A 24,645-nucleotide genomic window follows, 5' to 3' on the forward strand; every position below is an offset into this window, starting at 1 on the left:
CTGGCTGAGGCTCAGCCTCCAAAGTTCCAGTAAACAGATCCAATTCTAGAGCTCCAGACCACTAAGACCTAATTTTGTAAAGAGGGTAGAAACAGTAGAGGTAACAATGTGTTGTTTAAACTTTTGTAGAGTTAAAAGAGATAATGAAACCCTTTTGTCCAGTATCTCTCTTGGCAAACTGAAATTTTCGTCTGCTTGCAGTCATTTTCTAGCCTAGGGTAGAGAAGCCTCTCTGATTTTGGTGAATCATAAAACAGTCTCACCTTAAGCCTTGTAGATTTAGAAACCTGATGATGATAGCAGCACCCTAAGAATTGACTCATTGCAGAGAACTATGAACAAGAGGCATTTGGTGGCTCAAATATTTGCATGCATCAAGAAAAGAGAATTTGGTGCATACATCTTACAAAAGGGGCTTGACTAGATGAAGCATTCTGCTTGCAACTTGACAGTGGACCTGCAACATTCACCATCTGTTGACTAAGACAACTCCTCCCTGGAATTGTTTTCACATATATTCAGTTGAATCTTCCAGTCCTGGGAGTCAATCAGCCTCAAGGGTGAGACCAGAGTGAGGGGGTGGGGGAGTGTACCTTATTCTGTGAAATTATTTCCAACCACATCAATTTCATTACTGTCTTCTTTCCTTTAGCCAGAATTATACCACAGATGGTTTTGAGACAAATTTTTAATTTTTCTTTTTCTATAAAAGTTAACAATTTATAAATGGTAAGAAGGTAATGCTAGACAAACGGTATACAATTACTTGAGCCACCAAACTCTCCCCAATCCACCCCAACTTCAGTCATCACACACAAAAAAGTCCACAGTAGTACATTTTCCTAATTTTAAAAAAGAGAAAAAATTTTGTAATGAAAAATTCATGCTGCCAGATCACTTTTCACTTACATTTAATTCTATTAAAAATTAGCCCACTGTCATCATATTGAACATTGTTCTGAAAGTTTTAGAACAATGCTGTATGACAAGAAAATGAAATAGAAGAAGGGGAGAAAATATCATTATATGTGCTTATCTTGAGGTGGAATTTATCTACTAATAGCAGAAACCACAGAGGCCAAGTCTGAAATTTAACCACATGAATATTTAAAATTTTCCTGCATTAAAATAAGTAAATAGAATATAAAAACTGAAAACACATGGCACTTTATAGTAGACTAAGTGTTGGTAATTAGTATAATTCAGTAGGAAAAAGCACAAAGAATACTAAAAGATAGTTTTGAAAAGAAGGATATTGATGGTTCATTAAACTAGTGCATCTCACTAGTAGCCAAAGAAATGAAATATAAAATAATGACATGGTTTTGGAGGAAGGAAAAGCATAGGGCTTTCAAAATGGAAAAAAAAAAAATTTAACATTTAATGCACAGTTTTGATAAGAGTATGACTAAAATTGCTCTTTTACACTGGGATTATAAAATATTATAACCTCTCTGGAGAACAGTTTGGGATTGTATTTCAAAAACCTAAAAATATGCATGCCATCTACCTCAGCATTTCTCTTTTGGATTTTCTCTGCAGAAATAATCAGATTGCCTGCAAAAATTTATCTAGTGGGGGGGTCGGGGATTGTTTATTATAATGATATTTATGATAAAAGAAAACGGTATGCAGCCTAAATGTCCATCATTAAGGGTTTGGATAATTAAAAAATATAAGGTACATATTATCGAGTCCTTTGCCTCCATTAAAAATTATTTTGGGGGCTGGCCCCGTGGCCGAGTGGTTAAGTTCGCGCACTCTGCTGCAGGCGGCCCAGTGTTTTGTTGGTTCAAATCCTGGGCGCGGACATGGCACTTCTCATCAAACCACGCTGAGGCAGCGTCCCACATGCCACAACTAGAAGGACCCACAACAAAGAATATACAACTATGTACTGGGGGGCTTTGGGGAGAAAAAGAAAAAAAATTAAATCTTTATAAAAAAAACTGTAACAATATTTTTAAAAAAATTATGTTGTAGAAAAAAATTTTTTTAAAGATTTTATTTTTCCTTTTTCTCCCCAAAGCCCCCTGGTACATAATTGCATACTTGTAGTTGTGGTTCCTTCTAGTCGTGGCATGTGGGATGCTACACATCAGCATGGCTTGATGAGTGGTGCCATGTCCTGGCCCAGGATCCCAACCGGAGAAACCCCAGGCCACCAAAGCAGAGCACTCAAACTTAACCACTTGGCCACGGGGCTGGCCCCTGTAGGAAAATTTTTAATGACATCAAAATGTTTATAGTAAACGAAAAAAACTGTGGATTCCAAATTGTATGGATGTATCTGACCCTAATTTTTATCATTTTGTTTGTGTTTTTCTGTGAACATGTATTAGTATTTTGTCACCTGAAAAGATAAGATAAATTTATTTATCAATAAATGCAACAATTGATGTCTGTTAACCTCCTTAAATAGAAATTTATTTTTCACTGTTTAGAGGGATCATTGTGTTCCAAATTACTTTTTGAAGAGTTTAAAAGTAATTTTCTCAAAAATAACAAGGCACATTTTTGTATTTATATAGATATTCCTGATCAAGTTATAAGAGTTTTCAAAGCAGATCAACAGAGTTGCTACATTATCATCAGTAAAGACACCACAGCTAAAGAAGTTGTTTCTCATGCTGTTCATGAATTTGGTTTGTCTGGTGCATCTGACACATATTCTCTCTGTGAAGTTTCTGTTACTCCTGAGGGTGTTATAAAACAGCGAAGACTTCCAGACCAGTTCTCCAAATTGGCTGATAGAATTCAGCTCAATGGAAGGTGAATGTGCTTATTAGTGAATGTACTTACTTCTAGATGCGTTTTTGAAGATTCTGTGTTAAAACAGATATTTTGAGTAGAAACATGTTTTAGGACCACCGAGTTCTCTCTAAAATTAAAGTAGGATTTCTCTTTTATCAGCTTTTTTGTCTCCATAACCATGTAAATGTAATCTTGGAGTGTTAGCACTCCAAGGGCTGCCCAAAAGTGGGAGAAGGAAAGGGAGGACAACTGGTAAAATATTTTAGCCCTCCTGCTAAAATAAAGCCATAGAACCACTCATGTAGTCAGATCCCTGTTTTAAGTTTTCCTTTTATGAATATGCAGGAAAATGTTTAAATTTTTGTGCTCTGAAAATTGATCAACTAGAACATTTTTTGAGTGGTACATTTGTTCTTTACTCTGGTGATTTTCTCTGAGAATAGTGTAATCTTTTTAGTGAGCCTAGATTCACACAGAGAAGGAGATCCTTGGAAACCTTAAAATGACTGCCCATCACAGTAGCCATTAAGAGAGAGAGGCTTATCTCTGCTTTGCTGGCTATACATAGTGATTAAGAGCATAGACCACGGAGCCAGACTACCCAAAATCAAATCCCAACTCTGGCTTTGTGGCCTTGGGCATGTTATTTAGTTTCTCTGTGCCTGAATTTCCTCATCAGTAAAATGAGGGTAGTGATAATAGAACCTACCTTACGGGAATGTTGTAAATATTAAGTGAGTTATTAAATATAACACAGTCTATAAATGTTAGATATAATTTTATCATCTATAGTATAATGAGTCTCAACACTATTATTTATGGTATTCTCTTGGGCACGTGGACAGTAAAAAGGCTGAAGAAGAAGAGATGTAGTTCCTTGACAGTAAAAAATAGATGGAGACAAACTTAGGCTTAGATCAAGCTGTATATTAGAAAAGAATGAATTAAAAGCTACATGTGATATATTACCTTTTCTCCCTAGCGACAACCCTGTGCAAGATATTTCATAATTGTGAAACCTGTCTCTTAGCTTTTAAGAGCTGTAGAATTGTCGATCTAAAAAGAAGAAAGAAAAATGGTCTTTTTTATGATTGCTGATCCATGCAGTTTGCTGGAACAAGGTTTTTGTATTTAACAAGGGAGAAATCATTAGTGGAAGAGTTTCCCGTCCTTTATGGCTTTTATTCTTCTTTGCTTCTCTTAGAAATTTAGAATTAAAGAAGGAAATGAGTTCAGTAACAAGTCCTGAATAGAGATGTAAACAGTCTTGATTCAGGTGTTTATTCATGCTGTCCGTGAACAAATATTTATATAGCACCTACTCTGTGTCAGATACCCTCATAGAGCCATCAGACAGCTTTTATCCTCAAGAATATATGCACGATTGTTGACACATTGTGTGAGTAGTTTAATAAAATGATTAAGTTCATAGCATAATCAACATTATTTTTACTCTTTAAAATAATAGATGTCACATAGCAGAATAATGGACAACATCTTTAAAGTCGTCTTGTTTAAAATGGTAATTTTCCATATCATCTGTAAGTGAATATTCTAACGTCTTGGCAACATTATTACCAATATAATGATATTTTGACAACAATAACAAAGAGCAAAAGTGCTCTTATAAATGTGAATCACTTACAAAACAATTTTTTTCCTTTTAGGTATTATTTAAAAAATAACATGGAGACAGAAACCTTATGTTCAGATGAAGATGCTCAAGAACTAGTTAAGGAAAGCCAATTATCCATGCTTCAGCTCAGTACCATTGAGGTGGCCACTCAGCTGTCAATGAGGGACTTTGATTTGTTTCGTAATATTGAGCCTACTGAATACATTGATGACCTTTTTAAGTTAGATTCCAAAACAGGAAATACTCATTTGAAAGAGTTTGAGGACATTGTAAACCAAGAGACATTCTGGGTTGCCACAGAGATTTTAACTGAATCAAATCAACTCAAACGAATGAAGCTTATTAAGCATTTTATTAAAATTGCACTTCATTGTCAAGAATGTAAGAACTTCAATTCCATGTTTGCAATAATCAGGTAAGTTTGTACAAATATTTGTGTATGGCTTTGTCATGATATTAGACCTGATATTAGATGTTCTGCTTAGGTATTAAATGACTAGGAGAAGAAAAGTTCAGTTAATATATTTTTATTAAAGTATTGTTAGAGTTAACATTTTCCATTCTGGTGATACTACCTTTTCCTCTTTTTTGTTTCTTCCATCTTTTTATCAGTTAGACTTTTTTTTGGTGAATATGGGTTATTGCCTTCCCATTTTTCTTCCTTTCTCCCTCTTTGATGGATGTGCCCTCTTTTGATGTGTGCCCAACAGCTGGTCTTTATCATAAGACTTCTGTACTCTGCATCTTTCAGAACCTGCCTCACTGTGATTTGGCGCTGAAAAATCCGTAGAGGAGTATTGAATAGAGATTAACAGAGTTACCTTTAGAATCAGCTGCACCTGTGTTTGAATCCTGCCTCTCCTGTGTAGTAGCAGTGTGTCAATAGAAAATTAAAGACTAAATTTCTCATCTGTAAAATGCAGGAATTACACCACCTACCTCACAGTTTTTAACAGCTGGGTCTAAAATGGGTAATAAAGATGCCATTGATGAACACTTGGAAGGCTAGAAATTGAAACTATTTGTACAGGAAGTATGGAGTACAGAATTTGAAAATAGGGTCAATTTTGGAGTAGTCAATGAAGAAAATTGATTGACACCGAGAGGGATCTCTGTATGAAAAGAGAGTGTAGAAAGAAAATGGTAGAGGGCTAAAAACCTTACCTAGGGACCATTCTCATTGTGGGGGTAAAGAAGAGAGTCTCTAGCCAGAGAGATGGAGGATCAATACAAGAAATGGTAGAACATCACGGTTATAATATTGTCATTAAAGCCAAGGAGAGAGAGTGATTTGAGAGAAGGTGGTGGACAGTAGCCCCAAGACACGGTTATAAGGATGGCCTGGGATTTGGTTAAGAAGCTTTGCTTTGGTTAAGAGGTTTGTTTTGTTATAAGGAACATTTTATTATACACATTTTCAGTACTTTGTGTAAAGTTAATTGCTTGGTATTCATATCTTAAATTTTATATTAAAATATGTCAAAGAATATAAAGGACATTTTAACTTTTCAGCAGAGATGACACAGATGAATCAGTTCTGCCTGGAATTAAATAGTGTATTTTATTTTTTTGAGTTCTCTTTTTCTCTTAGTTTAGCTAAAGGTTTGTCAATCTGTTTATCATTTCAAAAAGCCAGTTCTTAGTTTCATAGACCTTCTCTGTGGTTCTTCTGGCATCTATTTTGTTTATTTCTGCTCTGATCTTTGTTACTTTTTTTTTTTCTCCTAACTTTGGGCTGAGTTTCTTCTTTTTCCAGTTCTTTGATGTGTAAAATTAGGTAACTTATTTGAGATCTGTTTCTTAATGTAGGCATTTATTACTTCAAACATCCATCATGGAACTGCTTTTGCAGCATCCCATGGGTTTTGGTATGTTGCAGATCCATTTTCCTTTATTTAGAGATTTTTTTATTTCCCTTTTGATTTTTTCTTTGACTCATTGGTTATTCAGGGATGTGTTGTTTAATTTGCACATATTTGTAGATTTTCTAGTTTTCCTCTTGTTAATTCCTAGTTTCACATCATTGTGGTCAGAAGAGATACTTGGTATGATTTCAGTCATCTTAAATTTGCTAAGACTTGTTTTGTGGCTTGTCTTATGATCTGTCCTGAAGAATGTTCATGCGTGCTTGAGAAGAATGTGTATTCTACTGATGTTGGATGAGATGACCTGTATATGTCTATTAGGTCCGTTGGTTCTAAAGTATGGGTTCAAGTTCAACATTTCCTTGTTGACTTTCTGTCTGGGTGATCTATCCATTGCTGAAAGTGGGATCTTGAAGTCCCCTACTATTGTGTTGCTGTCTACTTCTCCCTTCAGGTCTGTTAAGTATTTGCTTAATATATTTAGGTGCTCCAATGTTGGGTGCATTTATTTATGATTGTTACATCTTCTTGATGAATTGACCTCTTTATAATGACCTTCTTTGTTTCTTATTGCCATTTTTGGCTTAAAGTCTATTTCTGTCTGATATAAATATAGTTCCTCCTCCTCTCTTTTGGTTTCCACTTGCATGGAATATCTTTTTCCATTGCTTAACTTTGAGCCTAGGTGTGTCCTTTCAGCTGAAATGAGTCTCTTGTAGGCAGCATATAATTGGGTCTTGGTTTTCTTATCCATTCAGCCACTCTGTGCAGAATGATTGGAGAATTTGTTGCATTGACATTGGGTAATTATTGATGTGTAAGGACTTACTAGTACTGTCTTATTAATTGTTTTCTGACTGCTTTGCAATTCTCTGGTTCCCTTTATATTCTCATGCTGCGTTCCTTTATGAATTGGTGATTTTCCGTGATGGTCTGCTCTGATTCCCTTTTCTTTATCTTTTGTGAGTCTACTATAGGTTTTTGCTTTGTGGTTATCATGAGACTTACATGAAATATAACAATCTATTGGATGCTGATGACAACTACAATCATGTACAAAACTCTACCCTTTGCTCCCCCCCTTTTATGTTTTTAAAGTCACCGTTTGCCTTTTTTTATATTGCGTATTCATTTACAAATTATAGCAGCTATGGTTATTTTTGATACTCTTGTCCTTTAACCTTTATACTCTAAGTGATTAACCCACCATCATATTACAGTATTGAGAGTTTTCTAATTTTAATTATGTATTTACCTTTATCAGAATGTTACGTATTTTCATATGTCTTCATGTTACTATTAGCATCATTTCATTTCAGTTTGAAAAATTATTTTCAGTATTTCTTTTAAGTCAGGTCTAGTGGTGATGGATTCCCTCAACTTTTGTTTTTCTGGGAAAGTTCTCCATCATTTCTCTAGGATAACTGCCAGATAGAATATTCTTGATTGGCAATTTTTTTTCTCTCAACGCTTTGAATATATCATCCCACTCTCTCCTGGCTTTCTGCTGAGAAATCTGCTGATAGTTTGATGGGGGTTACTTTGTAGGTTATAGTCTTTTTTTCTCTTGGTGCTTTTAGAATGCTCTCATTTTTGACAGTTTTATTATAATGTGTCTTGGAGAAAGTTGTTTGTGACTGAAATAATGCAGTGATCTATTAGCTTCATGAACTTGGATGTCCAGATATCTTTCCAGGTTTGGAAAGTTCTCAGCCATATTTCTTTTTTTATTTTAAGGATTGGCACCTGAGCTAACAACTGTTGCCTATCTTTTTTTTTTTTTTCTTTTTCTCCCCAAATCCCTCCAGTACATAGTTGTATATATTTTTTTTAGTTGCAGGTCCTTCTTCTTGTGGGTCCTTCTAGTTGTGGCATGTGGGATGCTGCCTCAGCATGGCCTGATGAGCAGTGCCATGTCTGTGCCCAGGATCCAAACCAGTGAATCCCTGGGCCACCAAGGCAGAGCATGTGAACTTAACCACTCAGCCACGGGGCCAGCCCCTCAACTGTATTTCTTTAAACAGGCTTTCTGCCCCCTTCTCCCTCTCTTGTTCTTCTAGAACTCCAGTGATTCAGATATTGGGGTTTTTTTTTATGGTTTCCATAGATCACATAGGCTTTTTCACTCTTTTTCATTCTTTTTCTCTTCCTCCTCAGACTGGGTTATTTCAAAGTTCCTATCCTCTATTCCACTGATTCTTTCCTGTCTTTGGTCTACTCTGATGTTGATGCTCTCTCTTATAATTTTCATTTCATTCATTGACTTCTTCAGCTCCAGAATATCTGTTGGGTTCTTTTTTGTGATTTCTGTATCTTTGTTACATTTCTCGTGTTTATCATTATTTTCCCAATTTCACTGAATTGTCTTACTGTGGTTTTTTGTAACTCATTGAGTTTCCTTAAAACACCTATGTTGAATTCTTTATTCAGGTAAATCGTCAATCTCCATGTCTTGGGTTTGGTTACTGAAAGATTATTATGAACTTTTGGTGATGTCATGTTCCTTGATTTTTCATGCTACTTGGAGTTTTGCATTGCCTCTTTTTGCGTTTGAAGTAGCAATCACCTCCAGTTTTTACTAGCTGCCTTCAGGGTAAAAACAAAAAAACCTTTCAATAGTTTCACTATAGATTCTGACACTTTCTCAAGCATTGTATGGATACACCTACTCCATGATTCTCATTCCTTCTTGTGGGAGAATTCTGAAGCTTGTATGTCTTCTCTTGATGCTACAGTGCACCATGTCAGCAGCTGATAGCCTCTTTTGTTTTCCTGAAGGTGATGCTGCAGCTCAAGTTTGTGGTTTCTCCTTTGTCCACAGACTCTGGCCTGTTTTCTGTGCATGCTCCCTCTCTACCAGAGCTTGCTCTTGGGACCTCACACAGAGAGCCCAGCAGCAGAGTTGGGGGAGGTATGGGTTTGGTACATGGTGTACCACAGGTGCCCATGGGACAGTAGGGGTATCTCTGGGTGAGATTTTCCCCATGGCTCCTGGGTGGGCTTCCTCTTGGAGTCCAGAGCAGTCAGCAGGAACTGTGCCCCTTTAATGCCCTCCAGATATTTTACATGCCACTCTCCTGATCTGGTTCCTCTTCCTAATCCTGGAGCTCCCACTTTAATGCTCTAGATGCTGTGAGCAAGAAAGGAGTGTTTTTGGCAGTGTCCCACACAGCTGGGAAAACCAGGCATTCACTTACCCACTTTCCTTTTCCTCTGTGGGAGAGAAATCACAGACTGTCGAGTTTAGCCCTGAGCTGTACCACCTTGGGGGAGGGAATGCCAGCAAAATCAAGGTGTTCCTTTTATCTACTCTAGTGTATCCAAACTTTTTTTTTTGTTTTATTTCACTCCAGTGGAGTGTTGGAACTTCTCTAGAAACCTGGACTTCCACAAAGCCTCTCTTGTTTGTAGGTGACCACCCAAGTCAGCGTTCTGCAGGCATTCCCAGACCACAGCTGAGATGGGTTAGAACAACTTCATAGCCTCCTGTAGGCTCCACAGCCAGTTCCGAAGTCTGTCTGCCTATTACCCACTACACTGGTGGGCAAGGCTCCTCCCAGGTTCCTTGGCATGTGGTGGTTGGTCCCACAACTCCTGCAGAGGCACTTCTGTTCATGGATAGGTGCCAAATTTTTGTTGATGGTGTGGGAGGATAAAACAAGGGACTTCTTATGCTGCCATGATGCTGACATCACTCTCCAATCATTTCTTAATTGAAGTTTGTTTTCTAGTCATTTCTTAAAGAAGGGCTTGTGGGAATTATATTTCCTGAGCATATTCATAGTGTCTTACTGTTGCCTTCATACTTCAGTGACAGTTTGTCTGTCTTTAAAATTCTTGTCTCATGTGTTATTTCTTGGGCACTTCATAGGCAGTGGCTCCACAATTAACATTTTCTGTAGCTGTTCAAGTTTCTGAGATTACTCCTCAGATTCTTTCCTTATCTCTGAAGTCATCTATCTTTGCCTGGATGTTTCTACATTCTTTTAGTTGTGTATCAGATTCTCTGGAACTTCGGTGGGTGCCTGTTCAATCTGTAGATTCAATCTCTTTTTGGAAAGTTTTCTTAAATTGTACCTTTGAATATTTTTTCAGTTCTATTATTTTTGTTTCCTTCTTCAAGGATACCAATTACACAGATTTTAGATCTCCTTGTCTTTCGTACCCATTATTTTTTCTCTAGTCCTTTTCAACTCTGTCCATTTCCATTGATTGCTTTTTTTAATCTTTTCTTCCATGTCACTTGCACAAGCTTTTAGCAGTATCTTTATTTTCTTTATGTAGATTCCAGTGTGGACTTCATTTCTGTGTTGGTTTTTTCTTCCATTTCTTTTCTGAACTTTACTAGTTTTTTTTTTTTAAACTTCTCTTACCATATTTTCCCTAATCTCTTATATTACTGCATTAAGCTCTTTATTTGCTTTATTGACTCATTTGAAATCATGGTTATGTAGTTGGTTAGTCCTAGTTTTTATTTGATTGTTGGCAATATTTTTCTGCTTTATGTTCTTCACCTATTTGTTTTTCCTTGTAGCAGCTTGTTATAGATCCTGTGTTCATTCCTTCTTTTTGAATGAGAGGAGTTTTTCTGTTCCAACTATTTGCAGGAGGTACGTGTGGAAGAGGAGCCAAGGCAATATTCCAGGCTAGCAGGAATTGAGCTTGTGTGTGAATTGTTTCACCTTTTCCTCTTTTCAACAAATGGAGATTGACAGCTCTAGGGCTGCTTACAATTCAGTTTCCCCCTTCTATCCTGTCTCATTGTTAAACTGCTTCTCACCAAGATGTTATATCACTGTGTGTACTGTTTTAATCTTACTTTCCCTATGGACTCTGTTGTGGTGTTCCACATAGGGGATTGCTGTTTTTGCCTTCAGGGTGAGTAACCTGCTTTGGAGAACTGTGCTTTACCAGCTTTCATTGAGATCTTCAGCTGCAGACATCCTTTTTCAGCATTTTGCGTACTCCTGTTTGACCTTGGCTATTTTTTGGCAGCCTTTCTGATGTGTTTAGGAGTTACAGATATCTCTTGGTTTCAGCGGAGATGAAATTTGCATTTCTTTTATTCATCCTTGTAGTTGTTTGGGATGATTTCTGAGAAGCAAAGGGAACAAAGATACCTTAACTCCACATCTTGAAATTAGAAGTCAAGAGAAAATTAAATACAGTGGTGTAGGTAAAAATCAGGTGGCTGAGAATAAAAGAGGGATTAACTGGTAAGAAAACTGAGGCACTGTATATGCCCTCTTCTAATCTGACAGCCTGCCTATGGGTGCTAGTGTAGAAGGAAAGAGGAGTTGCAGCCTAATTGGCATAGATTATTTTTCAGGTTAGGGCTGAATTGTTTAAAATCCTGTGGAAAGGAGACATTGTATATATAGAGGCCTGAGGGACAAGATTAGAACCTGGGCATATGGAAGGTTTGGAATCAGGGACATGAGTGGACAAAATCTCAGAGAAAGAGGCTGGTTCAGTCCCAGAACGTGCCTTGGTTGTTATATAACAGTTGTGCTCAGCATTACTGAAATAGCTTTTAAACAGATACTGTCCCATGAAGCTATTTCTAAGTAAAACGAATAAAAACACTATGATACTTGAAGGGTTTTTTTTTTTTAAAGTTAAATGTCTATTTTATGGAATTATTATATTTGTCACTTACATGCAAACTATAAAATAAAGACCATGGGTGTACAAGTAATGCAGTTCCTCTGAAGGAAGTTTTCCTTGTTTTAAGATCAAGAAGTCTCTTTTATTTATTTATTTATTTATTTCATGGTTATCTTCTGTTTATTTCAACACATTGAAATGTGTCCTTGCTTATTTTAGCTTTATTAGAGAAATTTGGTGTATACCAATTTACTGACCTGAATCCTCTCTCTTCCTTACTTCCCTTTTTAATATTTTCATTCTAATCTATGGCAGTGGCTTGAACCTGTCGTCTGTTGCACGACTCAGAGGTACTTGGGAAAAGTTACCTAGCAAATATGAGAAACACCTTCAAGATCTGCAAGACCTTTTTGATCCATCTAGAAACATGGCAAAGTACAGAAATGTTCTAAGTAGTCAAAGCATGCAGCCTCCAATTATTCCACTCTACCCTGTGGTCAAGAAAGATATGACATTTCTACATGAAGGTATTTAAAAGTTACTTGAAAATCAGCCTATTTAGCTTCAGCTAATTCTATAAAATTGTGATTTATTAGATGTAATATATTTTTCAGCTTAATGATTATGTCACTTTACCCAGTTAAACGCAGCAAGTTTTAGGAATCCAAAACCCACATTGACAAGAAGATATTTAGGCATTTACCATATGCATTCAAACATAAACTTGACTACACCAGGATCAGACTGTTTGATCGTATTTGTTGTTTTATTTAGTAATATTTTTCATTCCAGCTTTTTTTACTGAATTACTTAACATATACAGAAAAGTGCCCCAAAAATGTGAATAAATTAATGAATTATGACAAAGCAAATACCCACGTAACCAACATCCAGGCCAAAAATAAAACATTACCAGGTTCCCAGGAGCCCCACTCATGCCCCTTCCAAATTACCACCCTTGTTCTCTTTCCCAAAGGTAACTTCTGTCCTGAATTTCTAAGACTGTAGTTTAGTTTTACCCATTCTTGAACTTTCTATAAATAGAATCACAGAGTTTGTTTGTTTTGTTATGTTTTGGTTTGACTTTTGGCTTTAGTCAACATTACATTTGTGAGATTCTTCCATGTTTTTGAGTGTAGCTATACTTCATTTCAAAACTATTTAGTATTCTGTTACATGAATGCAATTCAATAGATTTATCCATTCTCTTGATGAACATTTGATAGTTTGCACTGTTCACCTATTGTGAGTAAAGCTGCTGTGAGTATTCTTGCACACACCTCTTTTGGTGCAGGTACATTTTTGTTCCATATAATTCGGGGTGGAATTTATGGGTCCTTATATTCGTATAATCAACTTTAGAAAACAATTTGGCATTATCTACTAAGCAGTGGAACACTGGCAGTGTTATCAGAGTTCTCATTGTTCCTCGTCCTCACCAATACCTGGTAAATTCATTCTTTCTATTTTTACCCATTCCAGTAGTGGTGTGGTTTAATCTGCATTTACCTGATTACTAATGAGATGGAGCACATTTTATATATTTGTTCTCTTTTGTCAATTATCAGTTCGAGTTTCTTGCCTTTTGTTATTGTTAGTTTGTCTCTTTAATAGATATACATATATTTTTTTAATTTGTTTATTTTATTTTTTATTTTTTTTGCTGAGGAAGATTAGCCCTGAGCTAACATCTGTGCCAGTCTTCTTCCACTTTATATGTGGGATGCCACCACAGCACGGCTGACAAGTGATAGAGGTCTGCACCCAGGATCTAAACCCACAAATCTGGGCCGCCAAAGCAAAGTATGCCAAACTTAACCACTACAACATGGGCTCAACCCCTCATGTTCATTCTTAAGGCATAATTTTGATTGGTATTTATCTTCTTTCAACATTTTTAGATAACATTTCATTGTCTCCTGGCTTCCATTGTTAATGCTGAAAAGTTCACTGTCAGCCTTAATTGCCATTCCTTTGACTATATTCTACCCTTTTTCTGAGAGCTACTTTATAATTTTCTCTTTATCTCTGTTTTTCTCTAGTTTTGCTACGATGTCATTAGGTGTGACAGTTTGGTTTTTGTTTTAATTATGACGTGTTTATAGGAATTATTGAAACCTGTGTTTTGATATTTTTCATGAGTTTTGTAAAATTCTCAGTCATTCTGTCTTCAAGTGTTTTATCTGACCTCATCTGACCTCTCCTGTAGGGATTTTCTTTTCACTTCTGTTAGACCTGATCACTGCCCCTATTGTCTCTTTTTTGTGTTTCTCTTTTCTGTGTTTCTCACCTTTTTGTCTCACCATGCTTTAGTCTGAGTATTTTCTTCCAACCTATTGCCCAATTCATTAATTCTCTCTTCAACTATGTCTAATTTACTGTTAAATTTATCAGTGAATTCCTAATTTCACTTGTGTTTTTTCAGTTTTACAGTTTACATTTGTTCATCTTTTTATCTTTGTCTTCTCTGCCAGGGTTCTCAGTGCTGTTTTTTATATCTTGGCACATACTCAACATAGTTATTATAAGGTCTCTCTCTTATAACTCCATAATCTAGATCCTTTGTGGGTCCCTTTCTGTTGTCTTTTTTCTTTTTCTCTTGCATTTCAATCATGTCGTCTTTTCTCCTGATAGCCCTAGTTATTTTTGACCAAATGGATATTGTATATAGAAAATTACAGAAACAGGAGCTGGCCCAGTGGCATACTGGTTAAGATCACATGCTCCACTTTGGCAGCCTGGGGTCTGAGGTTTTGGATCCTGGGTGCAGACCTACACACCGCTCATTAACCCATGCTGTGGCAGCATCCTACATACAAAATAGAGGAAGATTGGCACGGATGTTAGCTCAGGGCCAATATTCCTCACCCAAAAAAAAATTACAGAAATATTCAGAGGTTTCAGATGATGTTCCATTCCTCCAGAGAGAATTAAAGCTTGCTTCTACCAGGCAGCTAGGAGTGCTAACAATCCAAAATCACCTTAATCCATTTTCACATTTTGAAATAATTTAACACTGAGCTTTTATCCCAGTCCACATTCAGTTCATCCTTAGTCCTAGGATACAGCCCTTTAGGGTACCAACCCAAAGCACTGGAGGTTTACCTAGACTTTAGTTGTTTTCCTCTAACCTCTGAAGTCAGGGTGGCACTATTCAGTTTTTCTGTTCATCATCCCTCTTTTCTGAAATCAGCAGTTGTCCCTAGGGCCAAGCACTGGGAAATGCTAACTCTAACCCTAACCTGCCCCAGATCTTCATTCTTCCAGATTTTCACTGCCTTGATAGCTTTTTGATGCCTTAGAACATTTTTTCTATTTTTGTCCAACTTTCTATTTGTTCTCAGCAAGGTTGTTCTAAGTAGCTAGTCTTAGTGCCCCCTCTTTCATTATCACTTCTTTTTCATAAGGAAATGTTATGATAGGCTTCAAAGATATTTTTCTGACATGCTCCTTCAAAACATGTTTATGTGATTTGAAAATATTTTTAGTGATTGTTTTGTTTCCAGCTCTTGTCGAGACCCTGAATAATTCATGTGTTCAATGTATAGGTGCTGTTTACTATGAGAAGGGAGACCACCATATGTTCCAGGCCCATATGGTTCTAAAATTTGTCTTCAGGGACTCGGAGTTCTACAGAGGCATCTTAACAGTTACCATGAGAGAGAAATGGGGTCACACTATTTGTTAAAGACAGTTGTGGGAAAAAAACACAACACTACTACAGACAATCAGATAGCCCTTTGAATATAATTTTTTACCTTGTGGTTTGAACTGGGTAAGGCAACAAATGGGCTAAGTCTGGTCTCATACCTACTCTCTTCAGAGTAGACCATTTCAAAAGTTGTGAAAATTTTCCAACAGAGAACTACTTAACAAAGCAGCAATAAAAATTATAGAACTTATAAACAAGAAAATTTGTGTTAATGATTAAAGTCATGATTGTAAATTCAGAAGGTGAATGGCAGGCAAGAAAGTGTCTACCCCAGTTGAGCCATCCACCTCTTAATTTTAACTACTTATTGCCATTTGGGAAAATAGACCTACTACTATTTAATCCCTCACCTAATCCCTACCTTTTTTTCTTCAAGAGAAGTCAGAAATTCTTGTTTTCATGGGATATCTTCTACTTCTTAAATGTTGACAACTCATTTAACAATTTTTTAAGTATTGTAAACTGAAGAAAACCTAACTGGGTTAAGCTCAAAAGTCATTGTTTGTAACCTCTGGCTAAAACCTAAGTTTTCAAGTGTTGTAACCTGCTGCCCAAAGGAACAGATGCAGCTACCTGCCTGAGAGTGGGCTGAGCATCTGGAGAGTTCAATTTGAGGAGCTGCATTTTTTAGGTGTGCCTATAACATAGTGAAATTGGTTTTAGAAGTTATGCAGTTCATCACTTTCCAGTATTCATAATCATTACTCCCATAGGAATAGAATTCCTCCCGGTAGCTCATTCCCTGGGGGCAGAGCTGAACCATCTGTGGGTTTATCAATTCTTAAAAACAAAAGTGGCGGTTTGATGAAGAAGGTCTGATTTGTGCCTCTCAGGAGTAAAAACTTAACTTCTGCTACCTGTATATAGATATTTTAATTCTGAAAATTAAAAAATTACTTTTATTCCATAGGAAATGACTCCAAAGTAGATGGTTTAGTAAACTTTGAGAAGCTAAGAATGATTGCCAGGGAGATCCGTCAGGTTGTTCGAATGACTTCTGCTAACATGGACCCAGCTATGATGTTCCGACAGAGGTATGACATTGAAGTGTATAAAAGTGTTAGAGAGTGGCATCGAAAATGATATAATTATAATCATAATATTTATCATTTATTAACCATCTACCATTTGTTAGTGCTGTATGAAGTGCTTTACACATGTCAATTGTTGTGCTTTACAGAGTAATCCTTAAAGATAGGTGGTATTGGCCTTCCTTTTACATATGAAGAAACTGAAACTCAGACCAGTTAGGTAATGCGCCCAGGATTACATAATTTGCTGAGATTTGAACCCTAGTTCTGTATTACTTTTTTGAGTACATGGATAGTTGTGTATTGTTATTGTTACTGAAAATATCAGCTAATTTAAATATAAGAAAATTGCTGATCTTTACTGAAGTTCTCACAGAGGACAAGTGCTTTCATCTGATTTCTCAAGTATTAGTCTGAATATTGTCTTTTATTTTTACTGAATATGTTTAAAGTTCTGTTTCTGTCTAAGTCATACTTCATTCTTCTAAAATTCAGTCATGCATCACTTAACGAGAGGGATACATTTTGGGAAATGTGATGTTAGGTGATTTTGTCATCATGTGAACATCGTAGAGTGAACTTACACAGACCTGGATGCTATAGTCTACTACACACCTAGGCTGTGTGGTACTAATCTTATGGGACCACTGTTGTATATGCGGTTTGTCCTTGACCAAAACATCATTATGTGGTGCATGACTGTATGTAACAGAGACTTCCTCAAGTTATATAAAACTTATAGGAAGTATGTTGTCAAGCTGTTCCCAGTGATTTTTGTAGTTTTCAGGGCAAATAGCGATGAGAGTTTTAATTTTTGGTCTGATTTTCTTCTGGGCCCATATGTATAGCTTCAGTATACACAAGCTTTAAAATAATGAAATATTTATAGAGGCAGACACAATTTCTGTGGCTTAAAAAACTATAGTCTTCTAAGGAAACAAAAATATTTGGCTCTTTAAAAATCAGAGATGGAGTTTTTGTAACCAAACAGAATCAGTGTGTGTCAGGGTTGGGTTTTTGTTTTTGTTTTGGTGTGGTTAAATCACTGTTCAGGAGTCTTTGTTTTTCTAAGTAGTGGATCTGATGGTTGCTCTAGTTTAGAAATTCTCAAAGACTGGAGGAAGGAGTGTATCAGCACTCTTCTTGCCTACCCATCCTACTTCTTTCCCTGAGAATCACTCCATGTAGTGAGAGATGTCATTGCTCAACAGTGTGAAAGCAGAAAACAGTAAGAACCAGGAACCAAAGCAAACCTGGAGGAGGGTTTGTTTGTTTGTTTTTTAAGTTTTTTGTTGCTGCATGTCCCTGTACAGTGGCCCCACCACTCCCTTTTGTCTTACATGGACCTCCATTTACTCATATGTGTTATCACCCTAGTTCCTGAAGACGTCATGAATTTGTGATCCTGCTAGACCAGTTAATAATATACCAAGTACCAGCTATGATTCAGAAATGAGCAAAGGAGGAAGAAACTGAGGAGGAAATTAATAAACTTGGCTTGTTTTCTTGGGAATGGTCTAGGCTAAGTAGAATAAGGTATAGGAGAAAATAAAACATTTATAATTAGATTGGACTGAGCTTTTCCTGAATCAGTTTTATTTGTCAGCAAGTACTGAAACGTGCTATCTTTCTTTAAGCAAGTAATTGTCTGTTTTGGTGGTGTATATTATCTAGTGTGAACAAAGTAACCTGTTTTATTTCAACAGTAATCAGTTTGCTGACTGAAAAACAATCTTGGGCTACCCACAGCTGGAGGTTAGTGGGTGCAGGCCTGGAGTGCACTTAGGCCAGCCAGGGGGCTGGGGGAACCAGAACAAAATAAATAAATATAAATAAACAATATTTAGTCCAATTGTAGTATAAGGATATATACTACATCATAAAGATTTTGATAATATATTTTAAATTACATTTTAAGTTGGATTTGCTGGTCAAAATTTCTTGTAAAATACGTTGTCAGAGAAATTTCTACACTTAAAATTGAAATTATAAATCTTTGTTTCTTGTAATTTCATCCTGTCACTTAAATGAGTGGCTCAAAAATCTTTCAAAAACAATGTTCAAAAGTTCTATTCCTTAATTTAAGTTTTCCTTCCTGGAAACTTTGAGTTCAGAATTCATAGTAAGTAAATGTTTTTCTTAAGCTTCTTATTAACATAAGCCTCTAGATGAGTTAGGTGTTATAAATTAAATTGGTTTAAAAGCATATTGTAGAAAATATTGGGAGAGTTTTTTCTCCTTAAGTGCATATCGTAATTCATTTTACCCCTCTGCATTCTATTAATGTTGTTTTACTGTTAAGCCATCAGTTTTTCCTAGTAAAGTTTTTCTGTTCTGTCTCCATAGTTTCTCTGACTCTCAACTGTTGTCTTTTTTCTGTGCTTTCCTATTCAAACACATGCTTCAATGTTTGTGGCTCTTGCTTACAGGAAGAAGAGGTGGCGGAGTCTGGGGTAAGTGTAGAGATAAATGCAACTGGAATGAAGGTTGTGCAACTCTTAACATATACTGCATCCTTTTCATTAATGCACGCACATAAAATAGCATGCGTTCTATTAACCCTGTCAACCTACATTCCTGAAAAATGCCTTTGCTAACAAGGTGAAAGTAGTGATAGAACTAGCTTTTTTTTTTCTTTACTTTTCCATTATTGAGTCCCATAAGTCCCTTTTAGATTTTAATGTAGCAGCGTCAGTTAAATGATGACGATAATAGCAGATATTTGCTGTGTGCTTGCTATGTGCCATACACTGTTCTAAGCACTTTATGTGAATTATTTTCCACCCACCCTGTGAGATGAATACTGTTGTTCCCATGGTACAGATAGGCAAGATGGAGTCATGCAGATTCTTACAGCTCACTAATGGTGCATCCAAACCTAGGTAGTCTGATTCCAGAGTCCACGCAATTTTCTTTGATTTAAATGCCATATTTTATAAAAACAAATATATAGGTGTATAAATATGAATGAGATTTGTTTATAAAGGTTACATTTTCCAAAAAGAGGCAGCCATTATCCAAACTATACTATAAAATTGAGTTAGTAAATAATTGAAATTGAAGGTGATTTTAATTCCTCAGATCTACTAATACCATAGGACTTAGAGCGTTGATTGATTTTTTTTCCTTTTCTGATATGAAAGATTCGCTCTAAGCTAACATCTGTTGCCACTTTTCTTTTTTTGCTTGGGGAAGATTAGCCCTGAGCTACTGACATCTGTGCCAGTCTACCTCCATTTTGTATGTATGTTGCCGCCACAGTGTGACTTTGATGAGTGGTGTAGGTCTGCGCACCTTGGATCTGAACCCACGAACCTTGGCTGCGAAAGTAGAGTGCACTTGACCCAACCACTATGCCGCGTGGCTGGCCCCCCAACACTGAGTCAATTTTGTTTTAAATTCCTACCATTTTTAATTAAAGACTCCCTTATCTCTCTTAAAACCGTAATAGAATCAGAAACTGCCACCTTTTGTTGTTCAGGTAGGTTCAGATATCTGCTTATACATAACTAGATACCTATTTAGAATCATAGAATATTTAGGATCTTATAAACCTTCTTTGTAAGTCCTTTCGTTCTTAGGTGAAGAAAGAGATGGTTCTTGTAGATGGATTGCGTAAGAAAAATTTTGTTATTTTAGGACTATAGCAAATCATGAAGTTAGTTGCTTTTATTACATGTAAGAAGAATTTTTTGTGAGCCACTTTAACTTGAGTCTTGTCTTATTTGTGGTCTTGTTTTCTGTTGGAACTTGATAAACTTAAATTTCCTTCTACTTTCTTCCTCCCTGCTCTGTGTGTTTCTCATGTGTTTTCTTCTATATTATACATTTGTGTCTTGGTCTTTTCCGGTTCTTCTCACTAAAAATAGAAATTGATTCCTGTCATTATTATGAAGAAGAATATTTGGTCAGTATATCTTAGTGGAAATTTGGGGTGTTTGAGTGACTTATGTAACACATTTACTGTTAATTCAGCTTTAGGGTTGTATTGTATGATGTTTGCAGACACTACATACTTTCGTTTTTACATCAGAGTGTTTTCTGCTTTGGAAGTAGCTTGGAAGATGTTTTATTGTCATTTCTCACAATGTTTTCATTTATCAGAATTTTGTATGTGTCCTAGATTGTGGATACTTCTCTTTTTTTTTCCTTTGTACGTCATCTAAGATAAAGTTATTAAATATTTCTATTAAAAAGCTCCTCAACATTGGGACTTGGTTTTACTGCATTTCTCTGAATCCAAGTCATCATCAGTTGTTGGACACGCCAATATTTCACGTACCTGTAAGAAAAATCCCTGCAGTGCCTTCTTGCCACTGAGAATTTTTTACTTTATACTTGTTGAAAGAGCTCTTATAGAAACTTAGGTATATAGTTCAATCACATAACACCCGTTTGTATTCATAAAAAGGAAAATATACATCAATTAAATTGGTTTAGGTGTTTGTAAAACTTCATACTCAGAATATGAATCTTCTGAATCACTTTTAGAGTTATTAGTTTATGGGGGGTTTTTTTGATACACTATTGCCTTGTGTGCCATCAAATGTGTTGGTAATGCAACATTTCTTAAACCATTTTTAAAAGCAATAAAAGCTGCTGGTGCTGGTCTGTTAGGCTGGCTTTGCAAGTATTTAGAGCCAACCTCCTTTTGACACCTGCTTTAGGAATTTTGTTGGACTTGTCAGATTCACTACCTCCTTATAATCATTTGATTCCTGGAGGTTAAAAGAGTAATTCACTGATGTAGTTGGAGTTTCTTCCAAACCATTCTACATGTGTAAGTAGTGACAGCCATGTCACAGTTTCTGCCTGACCAATAGCAATCGAAAGTTGCCATCAAATGTAGGACACACCCTATTTCAAAGATCTTAAAATTATGAAAGAAATAGCATAACACTTTTCCTACTTTGTTTCGCTTAATTTACAATGAAAATATTAGGATTTTAGTGTCTGTTTTAAACTGGGTATGTGAGCACTAAAGAATAAATTGTTCTATGGTTGTGGTCTATGTATTTAGAATATTTTTGTGTAAATATGAGACTAATTTAGAAAACCTATAGGTACCTTTATTATTTTGGAATGACAACTGCCTTTAAAATAAAAATCATCTAAGAACCTTGTGTTTGGTAGCCTTGTTAGGAAGGACAAATAGCATTGCATTTCCTGTTTTTCAGTGGTTCTAGATGTAGCCATTGTAGAAGGAGGTTTGCCAAAAAGAGTAGAGTTGGGTGAAGCTATAGCTTGTTTGAATTGTGATTATTTCTATCCAGCTTGCAGTTCCATCACATTCAAAGGCATTGCAGAAGAAAGGTCCCAGATCCCAGATCCCAGATCCCCAGTCCTAGAACCCACATATTGCCTGACCATTATGTATGTGAGTGGAATTTTTCTTACTGGTTCTCTTTGGATTTTGGCCAAAATCTGGTTACTGGCAAAATCGGTCAGCATGCGCAGAGTGGGCCTGCTATAGACAGGAGTTATGATGGCAGTAGCATGTTCAAAGCAGCACAGACAAGCAAAGCTGCTCTAGAAACCTCCTTGCTGAAGAACCATGGTGCAGAGATGTGGCTGAGAATGAACTTGTCCTGACCCAGGCTCTTGCCATATCTTTAGAGTGTGGATGGACACCAGGGCCAGAGGAATGCTTTTACTTGTCACATTGTGCCATGGTTTGCATAGGCACATACACAGGTCTGATGGGATTTGTTGCTCAGGGGGGAATTGTTATCTTATTCTTTTGAGTTCTGCACTTTGCCAAATTTGAAAACTGAGAACATTGCCGTGTGTGCCTTATTACTTTGCATTAATGCTCTTCATCTTTTAACTCATTTGCATCAGCATGCAATAGCATTAACAGAAGAAAATTCTTTTATCTTCAGTCTGCCATGCTTAATTCTCGTCTTTACAGCCCCCTATTGTGATGTCCATCTTCTTACAGGTCACTGAGTCAAGGCAGCACAAACTCAAACATGCTGGATGTTCAGGGAGGTGCTCACAAAAAAAGGGCACGGCGCAGCTCTCTGCTTAACGCCAAGAAGCTATACGAAGATGCCCAAATGGCACGGAAAGTAAAGCAGTATCTTTCCAGTCTAGATGTAGAGACAGATGAGGAGAAGTTTCAGATGATGTCATTGCAGTGCGAGCCTGCGTATAGTACCTGTGAGTATAGATTTTCACTTGTGACTCTAAATAAAATAGCACAACAAAACAAATTTATTTCTTTAGAGTTATGCTGAAGTCCCAAGAAAATTAACTTTCACTCACAAAAGATTAATGACATAACCCGAGTGTCATGTGATCCTGTTAATCAGATACTGAATCCCATTCATTCCTGGTGATATCCTATGCAAGAAATAGAGGAATAAATAGATTCTTTGAAAAGCGTTATAAGGTCTTCTTATAAACACTAGAGAGGAGCCCTTCTGTTTGAAAACATTTTTACCTTCATCCCTATATGAACAGTAAAAATAAGTGAAACTTTTCCCTTTTTTTAGTTTTCGTGGATAATATCACTTACCAACTAGAAGCTACAAGAGATTTAGTTGAAACACTTTTAGAGATAATAAGTGTCAGCAAATAAGGTAAAACAAGAAAAATCAGACATTCTGATATTGTTAACATATAGAAAATAGGATGGACAAAAGAGAGCCTGTTCTCAGTATTGGTGGGTTTTTTTTTAATTAAGTACAAACGATAGAATGCACGTGTCTCTGGGTCGAGGAAACTCATGAGTCGTAAAGGAAATTAAAGATGGTAAAATAGGGGCCAGCCCTGTGGTGCAGCGGTTAAGTGCGCATGTTCTGCTTCGGCGGCCCGGGGTTCGCTGGTTCGGATCTTGGGTGTGGACAGGGCACCACTTGGCAAGCCATGCTGTGGTAGGCGTCCCGCATATGAAGTAGAGGAAGATGGGCACAGATGTTAGCTCAGGGCCAGTCTTCCTCAGCAAAAAGAGGAGGATTGGCAGCAGATGTTAACTCAGAGCTGATCTTCCTCAAAAAAAAAGATGGTAAAATATACTCTGTTGTAACAACCAAAAAAGACGGTTAAATTACAAGTGAATGGGGTAAAGGGGCACATATGTATGGTGATGGATAAAACCTAGACTGTTGGTGGTGAACACAGTGCAGTCTGTACAGAAGCTAAAATGTAATAGTGTACACCTGAAATTTATACAATGTTATACGCCACTATGACCTTAAAAAAAAATTTTTTAAATAACCAATGTATATAAACTTGGAAGATATCTAGGAAAATCTCTTACTAAACATGGGCTATTAAGAAAAGTGTCAGCCATGTGAAAGTGGTAAAGACTGAAAAAGTGTATAGAATCTTTAAAATTTATTCTTATTTTAAAGTTCAAAGCCATACGTGTGTTTAATTTATTAAAGCACTCTGGCCCTGCTTGGAATGATCATCAAAATTATTTTTTCCCTAACTCAATATAGACGTTTATCATCTTATAGTTATGGAACACAGTTTATTATTCCTGCTTTTGTCTTGATAAAAGGTTATTTGTTTTATCTTTTGTTTTTGCTATCTGCTTTTCTTTGTTCCCTATATCTGATTTGGGGTATTTAAGAGCATAGAAATCTCTTTTATGCTTTGCTCGTTATTAAAATTTTTTAGTCTGGGAAAGATTCCCACATACCTACCTCTGCACCTTCCTTCCTTCCCTAACCCTGTGCCCCTCCCCCTTCCCCTCCCACACACACCCTCCTGCACACCTTTCTCTTCTCACACCTACCCTAGACTTACATCTGTCTTTTCTCATGACACTAAATGGTGTCCTTTCCTACATGTTTAGTATTGCTTTAAAATGAGAAAACCTGTGAGTCTTTCTTTTTTAAACTGAGTTTTGTGAAAATTTAATTCAGTGCACATGCCTATAATTTGGTTTGAGAATCTTTATTTGATTTCTATTGCATAATTGATTTTTAAATGTTTAATGACTGTCTCAAGCCCAAACAACAGTTGGTTGCTGAGTATTATGGAATTTGGTCCTTCCTAATAAATGTTACGTGGGTTTTGGCACTCGTC

General features: G+C 36.5%; 1 protein-coding gene across 10 annotated transcripts in view; it reads left to right on the top strand.

Moving 5' to 3' along the window:
• RAPGEF6 (Rap guanine nucleotide exchange factor 6) overlaps nucleotides 1-24,645 on the top strand; it is a 204,212-nt gene that overhangs the window by 157,082 nt on the left and 22,485 nt on the right. For 7 of the 10 annotated variants that reach the window (XM_070517465.1, XM_014827310.3, XM_044780408.2 and 4 more), the window contains 6 exons: nucleotides 2,532-2,772; nucleotides 4,422-4,805; nucleotides 12,178-12,389; nucleotides 16,485-16,608; nucleotides 19,035-19,058; nucleotides 22,547-22,767. In XM_070517465.1, coding sequence (XP_070373566.1) covers nucleotides 2,532-2,772; nucleotides 4,422-4,805; nucleotides 12,178-12,389; nucleotides 16,485-16,608; nucleotides 19,035-19,058; nucleotides 22,547-22,767 — 1,206 coding nt within the window. The remainder of the gene's footprint in view (nucleotides 1-2,531; nucleotides 2,773-4,421; nucleotides 4,806-12,177; nucleotides 12,390-16,484; nucleotides 16,609-19,034; nucleotides 19,059-22,546; nucleotides 22,768-24,645) is intronic. The other 3 variants (XM_014827311.3, XM_070517466.1, XM_014827315.3) reach the window with 1 other exon arrangement.

Source organism: Equus asinus, chromosome 9 (genome assembly GCF_041296235.1).
Source record: "Equus asinus isolate D_3611 breed Donkey chromosome 9, EquAss-T2T_v2, whole genome shotgun sequence".
Classification (NCBI taxonomy): Eukaryota; Metazoa; Chordata; class Mammalia; order Perissodactyla; family Equidae; genus Equus; species Equus asinus.